Source organism: Branchiostoma floridae, chromosome 19 (assembly GCF_000003815.2).
Source record: "Branchiostoma floridae strain S238N-H82 chromosome 19, Bfl_VNyyK, whole genome shotgun sequence".
NCBI lineage: Eukaryota > Metazoa > Chordata > Leptocardii > Amphioxiformes > Branchiostomatidae > Branchiostoma > Branchiostoma floridae.
In genome coordinates this window covers 330,159-350,830 of record NC_049997.1, presented here as the reverse complement: position 1 = coordinate 350,830, position 20,672 = coordinate 330,159, and the positions used below count along the sequence as shown (strand labels likewise).

General features: G+C 40.0%; 3 protein-coding genes across 3 annotated transcripts in view; all 3 read left to right on the top strand.

Moving 5' to 3' along the window:
- LOC118407036 overlaps positions 1-4,954 on the top strand; it is an 8,732-nt gene extending 3,778 nt beyond the window's left edge. The window contains exons 2-8 of the mRNA XM_035807452.1: positions 139-255; positions 475-702; positions 1,269-1,438; positions 2,173-2,365; positions 2,863-3,090; positions 3,777-3,853; positions 4,620-4,954. Of these exons, the coding sequence (XP_035663345.1) occupies positions 139-255; positions 475-702; positions 1,269-1,438; positions 2,173-2,365; positions 2,863-3,090; positions 3,777-3,850 (1,010 nt within the window). The 3' untranslated portion in view covers positions 3,851-3,853; positions 4,620-4,954. The remainder of the gene's footprint in view (positions 1-138; positions 256-474; positions 703-1,268; positions 1,439-2,172; positions 2,366-2,862; positions 3,091-3,776; positions 3,854-4,619) is intronic.
- A 1,500-nt stretch (positions 4,955-6,454) lies between these two features.
- On the top strand, positions 6,455-12,213 carry LOC118407035 (prostaglandin reductase 1-like). Its single transcript, XM_035807451.1, has 7 exons — positions 6,455-6,719; positions 8,506-8,551; positions 8,682-8,738; positions 9,541-9,732; positions 10,195-10,312; positions 11,530-11,682; positions 12,190-12,213. The coding sequence occupies exons 1-7, from the start codon at positions 6,461-6,463 to the stop codon at positions 12,211-12,213; spliced, it is 849 nt and encodes a 282-aa protein (XP_035663344.1). The 5' UTR covers positions 6,455-6,460.
- Positions 12,214-12,615: 402 nt separating this feature from the next.
- Positions 12,616-16,463, top strand: LOC118406619 (NADP-dependent alkenal double bond reductase P2-like). Its single transcript, XM_035806788.1, has 3 exons — positions 12,616-12,738; positions 12,856-12,974; positions 16,286-16,463. The coding sequence occupies exons 1-3, from the start codon at positions 12,672-12,674 to the stop codon at positions 16,394-16,396; spliced, it is 297 nt and encodes a 98-aa protein (XP_035662681.1). The 5' UTR covers positions 12,616-12,671; the 3' UTR covers positions 16,397-16,463.
- The last annotated feature ends 4,209 nt before the right edge of the window (positions 16,464-20,672 follow it).

Genomic DNA, 20,672 nt, shown 5'->3' with positions numbered 1-20,672 from the left:
TGAAATTGAGTTCCTCAGTTCCTTTAACTGCCTGGCACAGTCACTCTGGACACATGGCTTTTTGTATGTGTGACGTCAGCAATTGGTCAAAGGTTGTTGATATTGAAAAGTCGTGTAAATAAAACTGTTAAATTTCAGCACCTTCAGACGTTTCCAAGCGAAACTCCAGATACCTAGACCTCTCTGCTGCACTTGCGTCCATTCAACTTACTGGGAAGGAGCGGACAACTTCATTGGAATCTGGATACGCAACTGGTAAACACAATGTACTTATATAAGTTATGATACACTCCTTTTTCAAGCAAATTATTAACCGCTCATTAACCACCAATGCATATATGTACATACGTTGCGTTTAGGAACGCAATTATAAGCAGCGACACCTGTGCTGTAGTGTGTATAACCAATCAGAATGGGTAACAACAAATAGATAGATAGGTACATATTCATGAATCCCTTCTTCTTCTGCACCAGAAAACTCCAGTCGCCCCACCAGTGGCTATGATTTTGACGGAGCGCCCCAGCCCTCCCCCGTCCCGACAGTGCTCCACACATCGAGCTCCGGTAACTCTGCTCAACCCACCATCAACTATTTCACTGTGCAGATAACGGGAACAGCAACCAACGTGCAAATTGGGTCTAACAACATCATGGACATTACCAAAGCTGAGAGTGACAAGAGGATGGTGCCACTTTCAGAGGGTAATAACGTTAGAAATATAATACGTCAGTCTATTATTAAGCAAAGCCATATCTACACAATTTAAGGGGCAATTTATTATCTTTAAGGAAAAATCCATGCCGTTAGTGCTGTAATTATTTTATTCACTTTGTTTGATGCAACATTTCCCACGGAGATAACAAGACATATAACACATTTTCAAATTTAGGGACTTTACGTTATAGACGTTAAAGACACATGACCTCAGCAATAAATACACATAACCACAGCAATAAAGATACATGACCACAGCAATAAAGATACATGACCACAGCAATAAAGATACATGACCACAGCAATAAAGATACATGACCACAGCAATAAAGATATATGACCACAGCAACGGGTCGTAAAATCCAGATAATCTGTGTCGTCCCCCGTCTCTGCTTAAATCGGATGGCGGGCTCGAATCTAAACTGATTCCAAATCATTGCATCATCATAATGATCATTCCAATTGCTTGTTCCGTAAAGTTCAGTCCTCTTGCATAATGTTATTTACCAAGACAAATGATCATTCGAGCTAACCAATAACAGCTATGGTACAGATTTCATAGCGACCCTCGTCTCGGTTCACGATCCGGAGGGAGAGGAGCTGATGTTCCGGCGGCTGGCTGACGAGTCGTACCGGCGGGAGTACGTCAGGAGGATGAGGGAGCAGGACGTGCCGAGCACTATCGCGGAGGTCGGGCGGGGGTGCATATTCCTCAACCTACAGGTAAAAAATGGATGTTCAAGCGCCTCACAGGGTATTATCACCATAGTTCAGGTCCTGGTTCAAATTAGTTGTAACTGGGAGACGCCGGATTGGATCAATGGTAAGGGCATCTCGATTGAGACTAAAACCGTCTTACAGAAGATATGTAACAAAGGGGTCCCTTGTTTGAGGAGGTACCTCGGGCACCTTTAGACTAGCAACCCTTCCATGTAAAATTATACATAAACAACATGGAAACTTAGTGATTTATATGGTACCAGATTCTTCAATGTAAACAACAACAATATGTACAGGACTCCACTGCACATCCTATAGCATTTTTCGCAACTATACATCATCATCATCACCTGGGCGTGCTGGTTGCACGAATGAACATGACTCTCTAGATCTCCCTCCATCCATCCCTATCCTCAATCCAAACCATAGAAAAAAGATAAAACTACTTAGACTGTTAACAAAAAGGTATGGGTTATTTTGTATGTAGTATCTTATGTACTGTTCGTTATCTATTTGAATTTATATCTTTTATTGTGAAAACAAGTTAGTAAGAAAACCTAGAAATATCGTCACTCGACCTGTCCTGGTCTTTGGAAGGCAGCTCAACATTTAAGGCAGACATACAAATAGATGGGTTGATGACACACAAAACATAATAATGTCATATCTTGTATTGGTTTTATAAAATAATAACACTCTGACTATGCCCACTGGGCCTCATCTTACTCAATTTCCAGGTGGAAACCCCCGCGGCTGCGCAGAAGCTGCTGGAGATGTGTCGTGACGGAAGTTACCAGCGGATCCTGATGGAGACATTCCTGCCTGATTACGTCACTTCCGGGAAACCCGTGGAGATCAGTCTGGCCGTGTCGGTGAAGACCCCGGATGTCCCACCAGTTCGGGTGACCATAGTGGAGGAAAGTGAGACCGGTAAATGGCTTTGTAAAAACACATTTACAACGTTGCAACTTGTAGAAATATCTAGAAATCAACACTGAGATTGCTTAGGTAAACGATTTCTAGAAAATGACTGAGTGAGTGGGTTAATTAGTGCGTGCGTGAGTGAGTGAGTGAGTGAGTGAGTACGTGAGTGAGAGTGAGTGAGTGAGTGCGTGAGTGAGTAATTTTTGAGTACGCGAGTGGTGAGTAAGTGAATTATTGAGAGTGACTGAGTGAGTGAGTGTTGTGCAAATGAGTATTGACCTATTAGGTAGTTTGTAAAGGTTGAGTGGTAATTGGAGGGATGAGTGAGTGTGTGTGTGTGTGTGTGGGGGGGGGGGGGTTAGAGATAGAGTGAGTAATATTGTTATGCGTATTGAGTGGGATATGACTGAGAAATGAGTGAGTATGTAAATAGCTTAATGGGCGGGTAAGTCCAAGGTTTCAAAGAACCTTTGACTTTGAATATGACTTTGTTGAAAACCTAGACCCACAGGACAAAGTAGCTACAGTCAAGACTGGCCAGCTACAAGGGATGGAGACATTATCAGACAGCCGGACCTCAGACGGAACCTGCTTGGTGGATGTCCCCGTCCCTGGTGCATCCACCACCCGAGCCAAGTCACCTCAGCTGCAGCGGCTTGTAGCTACTGAGGGCCGGCCGAGACAGACCAGCTCTGACTCTGGTCTGGGCTCTGCTGACTGGGACACTGACGGTGAGATACGAGCAAATATCATGGTTACTCCAAATTTAGTACAAGCAATGACTGTTTTTAAAGGCAAGGTACATACCTCCAAATTTTCGACAGCTGACAGTCCATTTTGTTCACGGAGAATGACCTAGTCTCGATCTCGCGAGGTCTGGGTTGCGTAGATCATCTGCCCCCTCCCCTCGCCTCCTTGCGGAGTAGGGGTAGGTAGAACTTGGGCAGCTCTCCACAAAATATCATGGTATATTTCAGCAGAGATGTAACTCGCCTAGACAAAAAAATGTTATATTGTTTAGGTATTTTCATTTAGGCTTTCTTGAAGTTTATTTGCAAAAAACTATGCTATTTGAAACGATTACATTGCATCAAGTAGGTAAATGCCTAAATAGAAATGTTCCTTATTCACAACAGGTACATATATTAGAAAGATTTAACAGGCAAAGATTCGGCGACAGTCTGTTATCTTTCTCAGGTTTTCTTTGTACCTTCACTGCTGGCAAATACAAATGGGCATTTGTGCATATGACAAAATTTCAGTTTGACAGTTCAGTAGAAAATGGCAAATTATCAGTCAAAAACAAAACAACAATTAAAAGAACATCCTGCAGTCGCTGATTAGCAAGGCTGAAATATTAGGTTTGACCTCATGAAATTTTCATTTGAAAATGGTTATCATTTCACTTCATTTACAGAAGAGACTTCTCGATTCAAGTTCCCCGTCAAGCCGAACACTTCCAGACAAGCACAGAAGAAGCCGCCATTGTAGAAGGTAAGGAAATAAAATACACTCTGGCTACTGATTTCTGTGTCACAGATGTGCAAGGTTCCATTTTCTAATTTACGGGTTCCATTAAATTGTAGTTATGATGTACATTTTTTTATTAATTTAGAGTAAATCGGTTCATTGTCATCAATACTATCAATACCTTCCCGAAGCGTTACTAACAATTTGAAAGCTAATGGGCGCCGGAAAAAGGTGGCTTTTCACATAGTTCAAAACCCTAGTCTCTTTTTGATACTTTATGAGTAGCATAAGTTCGGTTTTAATCGAATATGTCAATATGCCAAACACTAATCCTTAACAAGGAAAGGTTGTGCTAAAAAAAGATTCACATATATAGTACTAACTCAGACACTGGAAAGCGGCATTCATTTTGCTGGTAAGCATATTTTGTTCGAGCTTGCAGAGCTAGAGCTAGAGATACAACTAGAAATACCCTGTATCATTTTATTTTATTCTTTAGCCGCAGGTCACTAACAAAAAGACACAAATTCTGCGATGACACTAGTTTCCGGCGCGTATACGGTCATTGCGTTTTGAAACGGTCGTTGCTTTTTGGCTAGTATTACCACACTCTGTCACTTAAGTTTTATAACCAGGATCTGTCCATACCGCGATGTTTCATGTCGAAATCGATTAGTGTTTAAGGTTTAAGCTTTGGGGCTGGGTTTCGAAGAATTATGTTACAATCACGGTATTGTGTTATAGTTATGATTAAAATGTTGCTTTATTCACGACATTTCTTTCTTGTCAGCACCAAATGATCTCACATAGACCAGCAAGCGATATGGCGACAGCAGTCGCAGGCAACGACCGTTTACGAGACATGCATGGGTCGAGATGACAACCTTGTCTTGGAGGGAGGGGAGGACAGAGAGACATCTTATCTTCGAATGTGCTTTAAGCTTTAGTAGTTAAGAGCTTTTCATTCCTATCTTTTTAAGTATATTGTTTTCTTAAAGGAAAAAGTTAATAACCATCATGAACAGAGTTTTTTTTTCTTTTTGAGTAACTTTTTATTATAATGAACGTTGTTATAACACAAAGCGAACAAATTCTGCATTCTTTTGTATTGAGGTTTATGTATTTCATCGGGAGGTTTATGTATTTCATCGGGTTTCAATAATTTCTACAGATTGTTAAGTCAATTAGAAATAACTTACTTATGTATACAACCTCATTTTCTCAAACGTTTTGACAGTCTGTTTAATGTGTGGAAGACACTAGCCAGACTATTGTTCGTATAGCGGAAACATAATCTAGTGCACAGAAAAAAACTATGCTCATGTATTTTTTTCTTTGATTTTCTTATGTATTTCACTGTTGCCGCCAGTTTTGTTTTTTCGTTTTGACAGCTTCTCTTTTTATATAAAAAAATAATCAGATACAGATTTAGAGGAATCAAGCTATCGAAGACGTTGCTTTATAACCATGTAGAAAATATCTTTCTACTGCGTTAATTGCTGCTATCCACGAAAAATGTTAAAAGAACATGATTGCGAAATGCAGCAGTTTGAAGTTTCATCGAAAATGACTTTCTCATATTTACCTTTTTTCCGTAAAAATACTTTATGTATACTATATAAAGAATCCTTTTTCTTGATTAATGAGATGAGATTGTACAAAATGTTTGGTTAGCGTTAATACTTTAAGGCGAAAAATATCAAATTGTACAAGACATAAAGCTAGAGATTACCTATTCCTACGTGCTTATATATTGGTAAATGGTTCGACTTTCATACGTATGACATATGTAACGTCATTATCAGTTTACTGTACATCCAACAACATTTTGTATAGCTATTATTCTTCCGCCAAATAATAGAATGTCACATTTTGATGGAGTTTCCTACCAGTGAAATATAAAGCAGAACATTAGTTGCATCTATTACTTTATGTATAAAATACAGGATTATATGATCAATAAAAACTCCCAAGATTTCGCAAAATCATGCGGTCGCTTCTTTTATACATTGCGATTTTCCTAGATATTTGTAGTGTTTCTATTTTCTTTTTTAAAAACGAGTTATTATAAGTACTGAGCTACTAAGTTTCTGATAATAATATGCATGTCATACGACCCCTTGCGGTCATTTGAAATTGCGCAAGGGATGATAGCATATCTCAGGAACCTTGCAGTTTTCCCATAATGCACAAGAGGGCGCTTATGACCACAGTAGTGATAGCTGATTCTTAATTAGGCCTTTTTCCCTAAAAATAATCCATTCATTTATTGCAGTTGCTGTACAATCTTATGCTTCAGTAGGTGATTTCGAAATAATGTAGACATCCAATGTCGTTTATCGTTATCTGCATTGCTCTAAAACATCCCCTTTATATGGCGGTTTAAGATCCCAATGTTCAGTGCTCACACAGCGTCAATTTTGTAAAGTCAACATTTCACTTCACGCTTCTTCGAGCAGTGACACGACCTTTAGGTCGTGCTTATGTTTTGGTGCATTGTTTGCCTCAGGCCATCTTTAAAAACAGGTTTGGTGAAGCCCCCGGCTAAACAGTACATACCTGTGCTTAATGTAAACAATGGACGCAACTAGTCAACCATAAACAAGTAATACGAGCATGCGCTGCTGTAATATGTATGCAAAGTGGTTCACGTTACAGCGTGTCCGGGTCACGAACGCAGTGCAGGTAAGGTATCAAGACACACGAGAGAACGTTCCTAAATACTATCCAGATTTGAGAATCAAAGAAAGACTACGGCGTCTCTGTTGGACGTCAAGTTCGACAATGGTGAAGGCAAAGAAGTTCGTGATCGCTGCAAAGTTCGATGGACTGCCGAAGGTGAGCGACTTTCAGCTCGTAGAGGAGGACACGCCGGAACTAAAGAATGGAGGTAAGGGTAAACAGAACGCCGCCAACAATAAGGTCTAAAGCAAAAGAACAAAGGCGGGGAAATGGACTTTGCCATCTGTAAGGGTCAAAGATCGTTGAACACTTTTCTCCCCACAATTCTTGAAGAATCGATGCTTTTTGACACATACTGCGTCTCTGTTGATAATTTCATATAAACTATGATTGAGAGTTTAGGTCAGAATTCGTGCAATGACGGGCTGTCAATCTCTGCTCAAAAATGATAAGCTATCTTATATTCACAAACCGTTAAATGTAACTATTTTTATGTTTAACTATATGGTATAGAGTATCTTGATTGAACGAGACCTTTCTTTTACCTTTCTAAATATCGGTAAGTAAAAGATAGGAAGCAGAAGGTTTTCTCGTATAGAGCACAATATTACTACACGTACTACTAGCCTGAACAAGTTGTGTACACGACATGTATATTTAACTACACAGACACAGAGACCTTAGATATAGAATATAACTCTTTTTTTCTGAGGGTTTGTAAGGCCATTGTTAGAGTATGCTTGCCCAGTGTGGCACCCAGGCCTCACCGCTCACCAGTCAAAGTGGATTACATTTGTACAAAAGAGGCGTGCAGAGTATGATTCTAGGTCGACACTATGCTGGCTTCGACAGAGCCTTAGAGCAGCTGTCACTTCCCTGTATCTAAGACGCGTAGTCTTTGTTTGAAATGTGCATTGTCTGTGTCCAAGTCTCCACTATTCTCTGGCTGGTTACCCCCGAAAAGGGAAGTGTTCATGGCAGGGAGCTACGTATAAAGGACAACAATTTAGATGCAAATCATCCAGATAAAATGTATCATTTTTGAGTGAATTTTGTTTAACAAATGTATTATGTATCATACACCAATTCAGCCTTGTATGGCTGCAATGATATGTATATGTATATACGCCCTTTTTTGGCGCTAATAAACCAGTGATTCAGTCATTCAATATAAGGGAGCAAACCTTTCCTATTGTCGATCTACTTTGTTATCTAAACAAGTCAGTAAAACTTTATCAATTTTTTAATAAAATTCCCCAAAAAATCACAGAATGCGCGAAAAACCGTACGTTGCTGTAGTTTTTAACAGGTTCCAACCTGTTTAAAATGGTTGGGGTTGGTTTTTCAACGGATATGGTAAACTTAAATGGTAAGGTCATACGGAGTTCACAATGCAGCTGAGGCTCTACTAGGGAATCTATGGTAAACAGAATGTCACATTTTTGACGGGAGCTGTGTGGAAAAGGGGTAATTTGTCGCTGGGTTTTCAAACTAAATTCCACCTCTGACGTCACAGAAAAGATTGTCCCCATTTCTGAACCAAGCACTGAACCTACTAAAAGAATTAATTAATTGCGATTCGCGGTAAAGGCTTCTTGACTAGTTGGCTCCGGGTATCAAGAAAGTATAATTTGGGGGTATGGTTTGCTAGATTGTATGTCCAATAACATAAGTAGGGATTGTATTTTGTACAAACGTCTATGTTTATTGAATAGAACTTATGATGGCTGTCTGTGATTACCAATTTTGTTTCAAGTGTCATTATTGACAAAATGATTGATATTCAGATATACGAAAAAGTTTTTAAAAGATTTAATTTTAGGCATCACAAGGCAATCTCGCATCACAAGGCACATTCACTTTCAACCCGCAAAATCACAACAGTCGCCGGTCGTCAAAACCCCTCTCCAAACGCAAAATCGTGTAATGTTAATTTTTTTAACCTGAAAAATTTCGTTCTTATTTCTGCTCAATTTGATATTATCTCCTTTCAGATCTTCTCTGCGAGACCTTGTTCATTTCTGTGGACCCATACATGAGGTGAGAATAACACCAAACTGTTCCAGTAATAAAAGAAAGGACTTCAAGTTTAAGAACAGAAATCTATTAGCCAGCCATTACATATTTTATATTGTCGTTTTAATCTATTGTTTTCTACTTTTGAACACAGGATTTTTGGCCGCTCCCTAAAGGAGGGCGACACCATGATCGGGGAGGTAGTGTCACGGTGGGTGTCAATCAATGAAATGAATCATTAATGACAAGATAAGTCTATATGTGTGGGACAACACCTTAAGCATCGCATTTAATATCTATCTTTCTTTATATTCATACATAAATACAAAACGGTTGGGACTGCAGATATTACCCATCGATGTATATGTTTCAATACTTAACGTTTGGGACCACCTCTCTTAAGCTAATGGAACAGTCCGCCTTACGTGCAATTTCGTGCTGTCTACGTGCCAAAACGTGGGCAATCTTTTGGAATCCGTAAGTGGTGAGTACCGTCTCCGTACGGATCGTAAGGAATCCGAAGGATTTTGGAGCACGCAGACACGCCGTAGAACTTAACGTTCAGGCAATGTGCCATCGGGCTGTGGATTAGCCCATTGTTCGTGCCAGTACAGGCGACGCACCTGCCCTGTACAGCCTGAACGTTTTCAGAAATACGTGGCGGACGTGGCCTCCCCCAAAACGTACCGGGACAAATTGCACGTACGGCGGGTTCTGCCCTTAGCTTTAGCAGTGATATGTTTTGTTTTTTGTACCAGAACCATTCAAAATGAAATGGCCATGAGCACGGAGACAGACGGCCGACAAAATGACAACAAAATCCCTTTGTTTGTTATGTATACAGAATGTTGTTGTGGACACTTTGCTCCTAATATATAGACTTGTACATATGGCATATGTAACCCTTCTCAAATAATATAAGCTGAAACTAGAAATTGTCATCGTTTTCTTCTGCATAAATTTTTTTACCTGTGGCCAGGCATACACTTTGTCATAATTGTATCTCTATACAGAGTGATCGAGTCCAAAAGCAAGAAGTACCCGGTGGGAACCACAGTGCTGGCCGGGTACGGGTGGCGCACACACGCTGTCGTGCACGAGGACGACAAACATCCTCTCCCCACCGCGCAACTTCGGGCGGTTCCCGCAGACTTCCCCAAGGAACTGTCTCCTGGGCTCCTGCTGGGGGTTACCGGTATGCCGGGGTAAGCAATTCGACTTTACTTTTCATTCCTCCCATGTTTCCTTCGTTGCCTATTTCTTTCCTTTCTGCCTTCTTGTTTAAAAAATTTTCCTTCTTCCGAGATCCTCTTTATTTTTCTCCCTTTCTTCTGTCTTTCATTCTGTCTTTCAATCTTCTTTCTTTTTCTTTTTCTTTTTTTTCTTTCTTTCTTTCTTTCTTTCTTTCTTTCTTTCTTTCTTTCTTTCTTTCGTTCTTTCTTCCTTTTTCCTTACTTTCTATGATTTGTTTCAGTCTGTCTCTTTTTTCCTTTACCTCTCTCTCTTTATCTTTGCTCGCAATGGCTTCTTCTCTCTCCCCATTTCTGCCTATCTCTTCCTTTATCCTCTCTCTCTTCTTTCCTTCTTTTCTCTCCGTACCTACCTTCTTCAAGTTTATCTTATATTTCTTTCACTTCGAACTTAAATATTAAATGCACTTTTTTCAGTATGACGGCTTACTTTGGACTCATTGACGTCTGCCAGGCAAAGGCAGGGGAAACCGTTTTCGTCAACGCTGCCGCGGGGGCTGTCGGGAGTTTGGTGGGACAAATTGCCAAGATCAAAGTAATTCAATGCTACTTTATCTCTATTATAAGTCTTTAGATTCCCCGGAATGCGACACCATAAGTTTTTAAAACTTAGGATATAGGAGTTTTCCTCTTTCACAACCAGTAAGGTCACAGCTGCTTACTTTTCGATGTCTATCAGACTTGTTTCTCACATCTTCTTATCAGCGGAGGAGAAACAACACTTCAGTCAGAAGCACAAAGGAAGATGTCGAAAAGTGCCAGGGGCACTTAAAAAATACAATAAAACTGTCTATAACGGCCAATCTGGGGACTAGATAAATATGGCCACTATAGACAGTTGGCCACTATAGAAAGAATGGTTATCAGTTGACCACGAGCAATACTTAGTTACACATGATTTCATGACGCACTGATCTTTCTGAACAAGTAACGTTTCTCAACAAGTAACACCGAATTGATTGATGTTGAAGAAAGAAAGAAAGAAAGAAAGAAAGAAAGGAAGAAAGAAAGAAAGAAAGAAAGAGAGAAAGAAAGAAAGGAAAGAAAGAAAAAAAGAAAGATAGAAAGAAAGAAAGAAAGAAAGAAAGAAAGAAAGAAAGAAAGAAAGAAAGAAAGAAAGAAAGAAAGAAAGAAAGAAAGAAAGAAAGAAAGAAAGAAAGAAAGAAAGAAGTGGGTATGATAGCGTCTGGTCTGGTTTGCAGACACTATTGTAAAGGCTATTGTTTAGGGAAGACCTTGCCTTTCAGTATGTGCTGTGCTTGACACAAGACAATCAACTTATCACAAGGTAGTGAACGGATCATGAACACCGTCTGGTATGTTGGCAAACGTGAATGCCAGAACTCCTGTCGGCCCTTCCATGTACTGATTTGCACAGTTCGTGTCACAAATGTCCTCCCATCCCATTTAACATACCTTTCTGTTGTCTGTTTTATTTTCTCCAAACGTAGATATTTTAAGTTTAATCTAAATGCAATCAGTGTTATAAGATCCATACAGCACTCTTGCACTGCATGTATTTCGCGAATTAACATTTGATGCTACCTTGTCCAAAAAGATTACGTATTTGGTTAGTTGCATGTATGTTTACAGGACTGAGTGTGTGGTTTTTTTCGAGCGCGCTGGGGTGTGTTATGTATTTATGACTTTACTCCATAAAAGTCCTGACTGAGTTCTGACGAAGGTTATAGATTGTATGTGTAATAATCACACCTTATCAAAATTCATTGCTGTTCACCTTTGTGTTTTCAGGGCTGTAAAGTGATCGGCTGTGCAGGAACTGACGACAAGGTCACCTGGCTCCGTGACCTTGGCTTTGACTACGTCTTCAACTACAAGACCAAGTCTCTGAGCGAGGAACTCAAGAAAGTCGCACCTGAAGGCATTGACTGTTACTTTGATAACGTATGCTACATTGCAAAGACTTCCTATTATCCTAACAATATGCCACTTGCAAATTAATATATTGCAATAACCACAAAAGCACCATGTTTATCTGCAAAATGAAAAAAAAATTGAAATTCTACGAATATGCAGCATTACGCCCAACGCGCGTTGCTATATACCCACTATTAGATACTAGTAGGTTGAGAGACTGCCACCTTTCCGCACGGTCATGCTGCGGAAAAGCAATGGATCGCTTGGGGGCGCCCTTTTCCCATAAATCATTGTGTGATTCCGGCCAGGCAGATGACAAGACACTGCACAGTGCAGTGATGCGTTTACATTCATCAATTTGCATCCGAGAAGTTGTGATAATTATTTCGACTGATGAAATACCTAGGACATTTTCAGGTCTGCGTTACCAGCTTAAAAAAAAAGTTTCTTATTTCTGATGAAATTAGAGTATACGTTACGACCATCTGGCGTATGAATTACGTCTTCAGCATAAAAGTATCCATTCTGTAATAGGTGTGCATGCAGTTCGCAACATAATTTTTCTTGCTGCAATTTTATAGTGTGTATGCATGGCGCTTTTCGGCTTCATTACTGACACACCCAACTTATAAGTATTGCATGCCTAACGCATTTCCGACGAATGTCAAGCGTCATGCGAATCCCCGTGTATAAAACACGAATACATACCGTACTCGCGCCGCACCCGAACAGTCTAAGGGTCTACGAGTCCAAGAGCAGACAAACGTCGATGTAGGTTAGACATTCAGGAAATAAGTTTAAGACACGCAAAAACGTAGTTACTCAAGCAACTGGATATGGTTTTGGACTAGCATTCACTAGTTTTCGTCCGTTTGGTAAGAGCAGACAAGTCTAATAGTCCAAGAGTAGACAAGTCTAAGAGCTCACCAGTCTAACAGTCTAAGACCTGACCAGTTGAATCCCCCCCCCCCCCCCAGGTTGGAGGTGACTTCTCGGTGTCTGTCCTGAACAACCACATGAAGGACCATGGCCGTGTGGCCGTCTGTGGGAGCATCTCCACATACAACAACCCGGAAGTAAAAGGTTAGTTAAAAGTCTTGAACACTTGGAAATAAAATGTGTTGTCTCCCATGCATCTAATGTAAAATATTATTCGAAAGTTAAGACGCGATGTTTAAATCTCGCCTTGCTGTCCCTCAGGTCACTATTTCTTTGAAACCATCATCACCAAGAGGCTGAAGCTGCAGGGGTTCATCGGCGCGGAGTACCAGGCGGACTGGCCGGCCGCTACCACACAGGTGGCGAAATGGATCGTGGAGGTCAGACCTTTTTTCCCCTATAGAACAATTTATCATTCACCCTGACTTTGTCTCATTCTCATTTTGGAGGTGGGGACGATTGTACGATTGAGAGATGATCAACACGTTCTCAGCGTTACTCAGAAATGCAGTACACAATGATATAACAACGATTTCTTTCATGAATATCCACCAGTAAGGTGGAAACTCCAGGTACAGAAACTCTAGGTACAGAAACTCCAGGTACAGAAACTCTAGGTACAGAAACTCTAGTTACAGAAATTCCAGGTACAGAAACTCCAGATTACAGAAACGGTTCAGGTCCAGATGATCACGTCAAGGTCCGGACCTGAACCTAAATATCTGTGAAAACTTGACGAATGGGCGATACTCGAAACCATGGTCCATTTCGCTACAGAGGATTTTGTTTCTTGGATTATCTGTGTCCAATTAGCGTTTCAAATTCACTCTTCATGTACAGCAACACGGGCTATTCTTTTTAAATGCAGTTTGACCGTACAAGCTCCATAAAAATCAACTCTCCTCTACTTCGTCTTTGTTATCTTCTTGGACGTGTACGCCCCAAACACGCGAATTTTTTCTGTTGTTGTTGTTGTTTATGCCCTGAAATTTAATTTGTGGACCATAGTTTTTTGACTGAGGCATCTAACGTAAGAATGCATTACTTGTGGTGCCAGCTTCGTCCATCCTGTTATTTGCTCAATACGTACACCATGAGTGTGTCGTAATAAAAGATAATTTCATTGCGACCTTATGACGGTACACAATAATTGTAAACATTATTACCTGCATGTATGCAGGTATGGTTTTGATGCTGGTGGAAACTTTTCGGTAGCCGGGGATGTAGGGCGCTGTATCTCGTGAACGGATGGTGCGAGCACGACGATTTTTGGTACGTGGGTTGGGGGTGGTAGCCTGACACTCAGGTGTGATTTTGGGCCTCCTGGCGCTTGACCTTGACATTGAAGGTGGCATTTTTTGTGTTTTTGGGGCACGTTTGGCGCTGTGTGTCCGGAACGATACGCGCCATTGCGACGATTTTTGGTGCATGGGTGGGGGGTTGTTGCCTGTTGCCTAGGATTGACTTTGGGCCTTGTCGCGTTTGAACTTGACCCGGCAGGTCGAATTTTGTGTCCGGGAGGGGTGTTTCCGGAGTTATATCTTCTGAACGGCTGGTGCTGGCGCAATGATATTTGGCACATGTGTCGGCGGTGGCTGAATAATGCTCAATTTTGATTTTGGCGCCCTTGGTGCTTGAACTTGACATTTTAGGTTACCTTTTGTGCGGGCACGGGGCGTGCGCTGTATCTCCGGAACGCAAGGTACCATTATGTTGCTATTTGGTACATGAGTTGTTTGTGGTGTCCTGGTGGTCAGGTTTGATTTTGGGCCTCCTAGTGCTTGAACTTGATACTGTATAGGTTGACCCTGTTTTTGTGTGGTTGGAGCATCCTCCCAATATCTGCTTGGTTTTAAAAACAGATTATGGTTGGGTGTAGAACCATCATCTGGCCTGGGCCACCTTCAATGTATCAGGTTACTTAGTGGCACTGACAGTTTGCCAGATGACGGGAGTGTACAAGATTATATATCTGTTGGTCAGGTATAATTGGAGTTTGCTTATTACTCTTTGTGGTGTTTCTAGAGCTGTATAGTACTGAGTTTTAAGTTCCGGTACAAGTTCCTTTACCCTGTTGGCAATCATGGTTGAACTTGAACTTAAACAGAAGAAGATGCAATTTTCTAATGTGGAGGAGAACTGTATAGAGTGTGGGCATAAGAGAAAGGTATGTGTATGATTTGTCCTGTGTTTCTTTTTGTTTCTTTGGTAATGCCATTTCCATACTGTATACAGGTAATTTGTTGTTTTGGGCTAGTCATATTCGCTTGGTTTTTGGGCCTGCTTAATCTATGGTACAGGCAGGGTTAAGTGGTGGAGGCTTAGCTTTGTTCTGTTTTGAATTCACTATCGTTTGTTGCATTTTGTCGCGGCAAATATATGATGAAATTCCCCTTCTAAGCAACTGCTCATTGGTTTGCGGGGATGTTTGCTGGGTGTTTGCTCTGACTACAACAGCTTCTGAACTTTTCAAAGCTTCCATTGCCAGCAGCTTGCCATCTATAAATGTGATTGACAAGGACATTTTTCATAGTAAATTGTGCTGTTAAATTTGGCTTAGATACTACAGGAGATTTAGGTTTGGGTTGGATGGATTGAATGAAAATATCATACCACCCTGGGGACTAACTGTTGCTGCTGCATGGGGGCTACCACTATTCATATTGTCTAATGTCTATGGAACTACAGATAAAAGTATCATTGGTCAAATTATGCAAGTAACATTCCGATGTCAAGTGAATAACACCCCAGAAATAAATCTTTAATGAATATCATTGGAAGAACACAAACCAAGGAGACTTAGCAGCTGCATTAGGTCAGTACATTGAAATAGGAAGATATTAGTATATCATGTGACAGAGTAACTACATGTGCATGGGCCATCTGAGACAAAAAAAGGTAGCGTCTCAACAACTTCAAAGTACTGTGGTTGGTTACATACTTAAGAAATCCAAAATAAGTAATGTTCATCCATGTCCAAACTTACAAATTCAGAAAATGGAATTTCAGAGTCAGACTTTTGCATGGTGCACAACCAACACGGTAAAAAGCTCATTTTTCCAACCACGTACCATAGACAAAAAGGCAAAAATACACAATAGGTCTACAGAAACCCAATACATTTCATGCAGGCCTGAGGTCTACGAACTCTTGTTTCATCATAGGGGTCAGTAGCACTGTGCAAGTTTTTTGGGTCAAATTGTCTGATACACACTCCAAGTCAAACTATGTCCGGCCTATGCTATGCTATGCTTTGTAACCTTTGTAAGCTGACTTGTGAAGCTTCGCTGAATTTACTGGGTAGTACAACCTTGGTCTTTTACTTTGCATATCGTTTGCTCTCTCAAGGAAATTGATTGGGAAAGTTATACTGGAGAAAACAAAACAAAACATACATATACGCCTAACACACATATTTGTTAATATCATTTTTATTTGATAATTTACATTGATTATCAACTTAAGAAGTGGTGTGTTTTATGAAGCCTTACCTTCCTAAACATGAGAATTAGTGTTGATGATGTTCGTCATTCACGTATGAATACAGGTACATACCAATTTTTCATACATACCCGTCTGACAGCACATGTTGATCACGGAGAATAACCTAGTTTCGATCTGGCGAGAGAAGACGAGATTAGGCCATAAGAATTGTGGTGATGAGCTTTAATCTCAATCTTTGCTTCAACAGGGCAAAGTCAATCACAAGGAGCACGTGACCGATGGATTTGATCAGACACCCCAGGCTCTGATTGGTGTGCTGACTGGCAAGAACACCGGCAAGGCCATTGTCAAAATCTAATAAGTAGCATCCGTTAATAACTTCATCAGGTTGGCAATTATTCATATAGTACGGTTTTTAAGGCACAACCAGGGAGTACTTACTTCCAACGTTTCGATATCTATCAGACACCATCATCAGGGTAAAATGACTGGAAACTACTTCTTCCTACTACCTGTAGCCAATGTAGGTTGGCGCTGCAGCAGCAAGCATGCCGTCCTAAACTTGGCTCAACTTGTACATCGGCCAAAAGTACTAGCAAGAACCAAGAAGTAGTTTCCAGTCATTCTATCTTGATGATGGTATCTGATAGACATCGAATGTTGAAACAAGGTACTCCCTAGTTGTGCTTAAATAACCTAACCTTACTAACACACACTATCAGAGACCGATATTCCTTATGCCATGGTGATTCAAATTTGTGGATGACTTCAGCACGCATCGATGCTCGCCAGTTTCCCGAAAACCTTTTCAACTATAATATATTTCATTAACAAGCAGTGCACTTTTATCTACTGCATAATGAGCAAAATCATGCAGAAAATTTAGTGAGAGTATCGTAAACGGACATTAATGAATCGTATCATTCCAATGGTAGTTTCAGCTTAAAAAAAGAAGGTATTTTGGAAAATCATAATAATAGTTTTTTTTCATACCTCGTGTTTAGTCGTCTAACATCGAAAGGCAAACTTTGTAAACATCTTAAGGATTCTCATCCATATGATTAAATTAACATGTACTTAGAGGAAACGATATGTCAAAGCAGCATGAACTGGATTTTACTTTGGATTTTGGATATATGCGTGAATTGTGAGATGTTTTAAAACCATTTATGAGTCTTAATTGAACAAACAAACTAGGTAATAGAACAGCTGTTAAACACGTAATGGAAGGACCCGCGTGTGTGTGTGTGTGTTTGACTTGTTACTTCACATTGCGTTTTTATATATGAGCTCAGGCATGAAATGGGCCCTCTTCCAAATCAGCAAACCCTGCTGTCAAGTTTGAACTACTTATGTTTGAGCCTGTGAATGTCTTCCCCACAGCCTAACTGCCTTTGATAGCTATATATCTAGAAATATGGTGATAATGACATTTAGTTAATGATCGGAAAACCATTACTTCTAGCTGAGTCATTGTCTAAAACACACCTCCTAGTCTAATCATAGCACAGAGAGGAATGCTCATACTCTTTTAATGCTGACTTGTAAAGCTAAGGTTAATTTTTTCTGTGTGTATACGTGCAGCCATATTTCAATTCCTTATCTGTTCCATACTGTTGTCTTATGTACATTTTAAAATTGTTTCTAAATGAATACTACTAAGTTAACAATAGTTTAATTCACTAAGTCACATGTAACACCCAGATAAACAATTATAAACGCATAAAGGTACATTTGGCTAGTTCCATTGTTAATAACAAATAAAGACAAGGGTCTATAGAAAACAATCCTACGTGAAGTATTTTTGGTGTTTGTCTTGTTGGCTAAGGTTTTACCCTGGAAGACAGACAGGACCGGGTAGCTAGCGAGTTTTGTTCGCGTGTTTTGTTCGGGGAGCCAAGGCAGCCAGCCAGCCCGCCGATCTCACATTAGCGCTCCGGGGGAGTTTAAACCTACCTAGACCGGGCTTTTTTGGTATACCTGGGACGGGGGGGGGGCTCTTTTGACCCCCCCCCCTTCGTAATTTCAAAACGGCTTGGGTTACGATTACCAAATTTGGAGAGAATGTACTAGTACAGTTTTATTTTTTCTGTAATTTTTGTATCGTTATGACGTAATATGACGTAATTATGTTGTCATAATGTCATATTTTGGGCCAAAATCGTCTAAATAGGAAATTTCAGCTATACTTACTGGTATTAAACAAAACGATGACTATAAAGGTTACATTATTGGTGTCTAAGTCTGCCCAGTCTTTTGTTGCCAATGACGACGACACTGATGCCTATATGACGTCAGGAAATGACGTCATTTGGCCGCCATCTTGGATCGACAAGCTTGAATTTTCTAACATACGATTTTTTCCACATATAACCCCAAAACCCAATAAGACTGGCCTTAAAAGGTTCAAGTGATTGTGTTTTGTAAGAATATAAAAGTTTTAGACGGTATTTGAGTAAAAATAACATGTATTTGTCATTGAAAATGTCATTCTCCGCTATCTTGGATTTTGACCCATGAAGTCATCAAATTAGCATAATTTATGAATATCTAATTAGAAATGTAACTTAGAATTACACAGGATGTTAATGATATAGATAAAAAAAGGTTTGTCTAGCAATGAAACCTTGAAATCCCATAATTTAAACTGAAATTAGTAAATTTGGTAAAATATGCCTGTCAGAAACCCGTTGCCATGGCAACAGGAAAAAATTACAAACTAAATATTTTTCGCAGAATTGTTGCCAACAATATTTTAGGAAAAGTCACCAAGTTTCGTAGTCCTAGCATACGTCGTTCGGCAGTTATAGGACGTCAAAGTTCGCGCAGGCACTTTTAGCCCGGCTCGAGACTGGCGTGGATCTTCTGCCCCTCACCCCCGCCTCCTCGACCTAGTTCTCGCAACTCTCGCGAGAACTAGATGGACTGATAGTCATCGAAAATTTGGAGGTATGTTTGCTTACCTGTCAAAACTGGTCACTGTTTGATGAAAAATTCTATTAATCCTCCGCACGTCTTTGAATCGGTTGGTTAGTTGGTTGCGGCAGAATGACGCAATAACCATTCATTGCTGATTAATTTGGTGAACGTTCTGACGAAAATATGGATCGCTTGAATGCAATTAAATTATTTTTTTCAAAGTTTCATTCTCAACAAGTTTTTTCTTCGTTCTTGTCAGTTTTGTTGTCCCAATGGATGCCTCATATATAAACAGATCGGTACGGATAATCAAACTCACAAATATATGTGATATCGTGTGGCACAATCAGTAAAGCCCCGGTCGAAAGAATCGTACGACGTCCTTGCGATGGCATATTCCGCGTATCGCACGATGATCGCAGTGGATCGCAGCTAAATCGTAAGCAAAATCAGCTATGGCAAAGCATCGGATGATGTTCAAAATTTTTCCAACGTCGTACGATTTTTCACTCGTGTCTCTTCTGAATAGCCGCCTGACCGCTTTTGTGCTTCTTTAACCAACCAAATGTGAATCTAGCTGTTGAAAATACCTTCCTATAATGTATTTCAAGGTAAAAAGAAATCAAAAGAATCATAACAACATGAGTCTTACAAACAAAGGTTCAAACTAATTACAAGTACAAGCATGGTTATCTCGGCCTGCTTGCCAGCTCTACGAATCAGGCTTTTCCGAAAATCATATTTATCTTTTTGGGGATGAAATGCTATCAAGAAGAAATGCCATAAGACAAGAATCATTTGGTGAGTTTTCCTAAATATTGTTGTCAACAATTAAACAAAGATTGAAAAATTTTCCATGTTTTCGTGTTGCCATGGCAACCGTTTGTTGACAGGCAGTTTTGCCAAAAATGTCTTTTTTTGTTCTAACAATGTATTTTTCACATTTATCTGCTATATTACTGCGATTTTCTTACATAAATAAAATCTTATATTATTTAGCATATCTTTCATGATTAAATATGCATAAATTATGCTAATTTGATGACGTCATCAGCCCAAAATCCAAGATGGCGGACCTTTATGGCCAGATCAAGAATAACAAGCGAATTATCCCTCAAAAGTTGTAACTACCTGGTAATTTTTCATCAAAAACCATCTAAATGAATGAATTTAGTCTATTTCCATTGCCCTTTGTGGTTATTTGTTGAAAAAAAGTATTTTTTTACAATTCAAGGTGTTGGATATGATATGGCGGAGCCCAACTCGTATCTTAGATGTGCATGGCGTCATTTCATTGGCAACGCTAGTCGTAATAAACATTATTATTCTGTTATCTGCACTTGTTGTTACAATTATGTAGCATAACTTGAAGTTTTCTGAGAATACCCTTTTTTCATGGGTCCGGCCAATATAATCAAATTGATGACGTCATTATTACGTTAGCGTAACGCCAAACGTCAAACATCACATACTTGTCAGATATTATGTCGACATCATGTCCTAAAAATTTGGTGGCCCTACGGCTCGTCGTGTTAGAGTTATAGGACTTAGAAGTGGAGGGCCTCAAAAGCCCCCCCCCCCCCCCCCGTGTACACTAAAACACACCCAGTAACTTTTCTAGCGAGGACAGGTCAAATAGGGTTAAGTATTTCTTTAAAGCCCGAATGAGTGGCGGGCCATTTTCACCCTGTTTATCATGCAAATGTCATAAACAC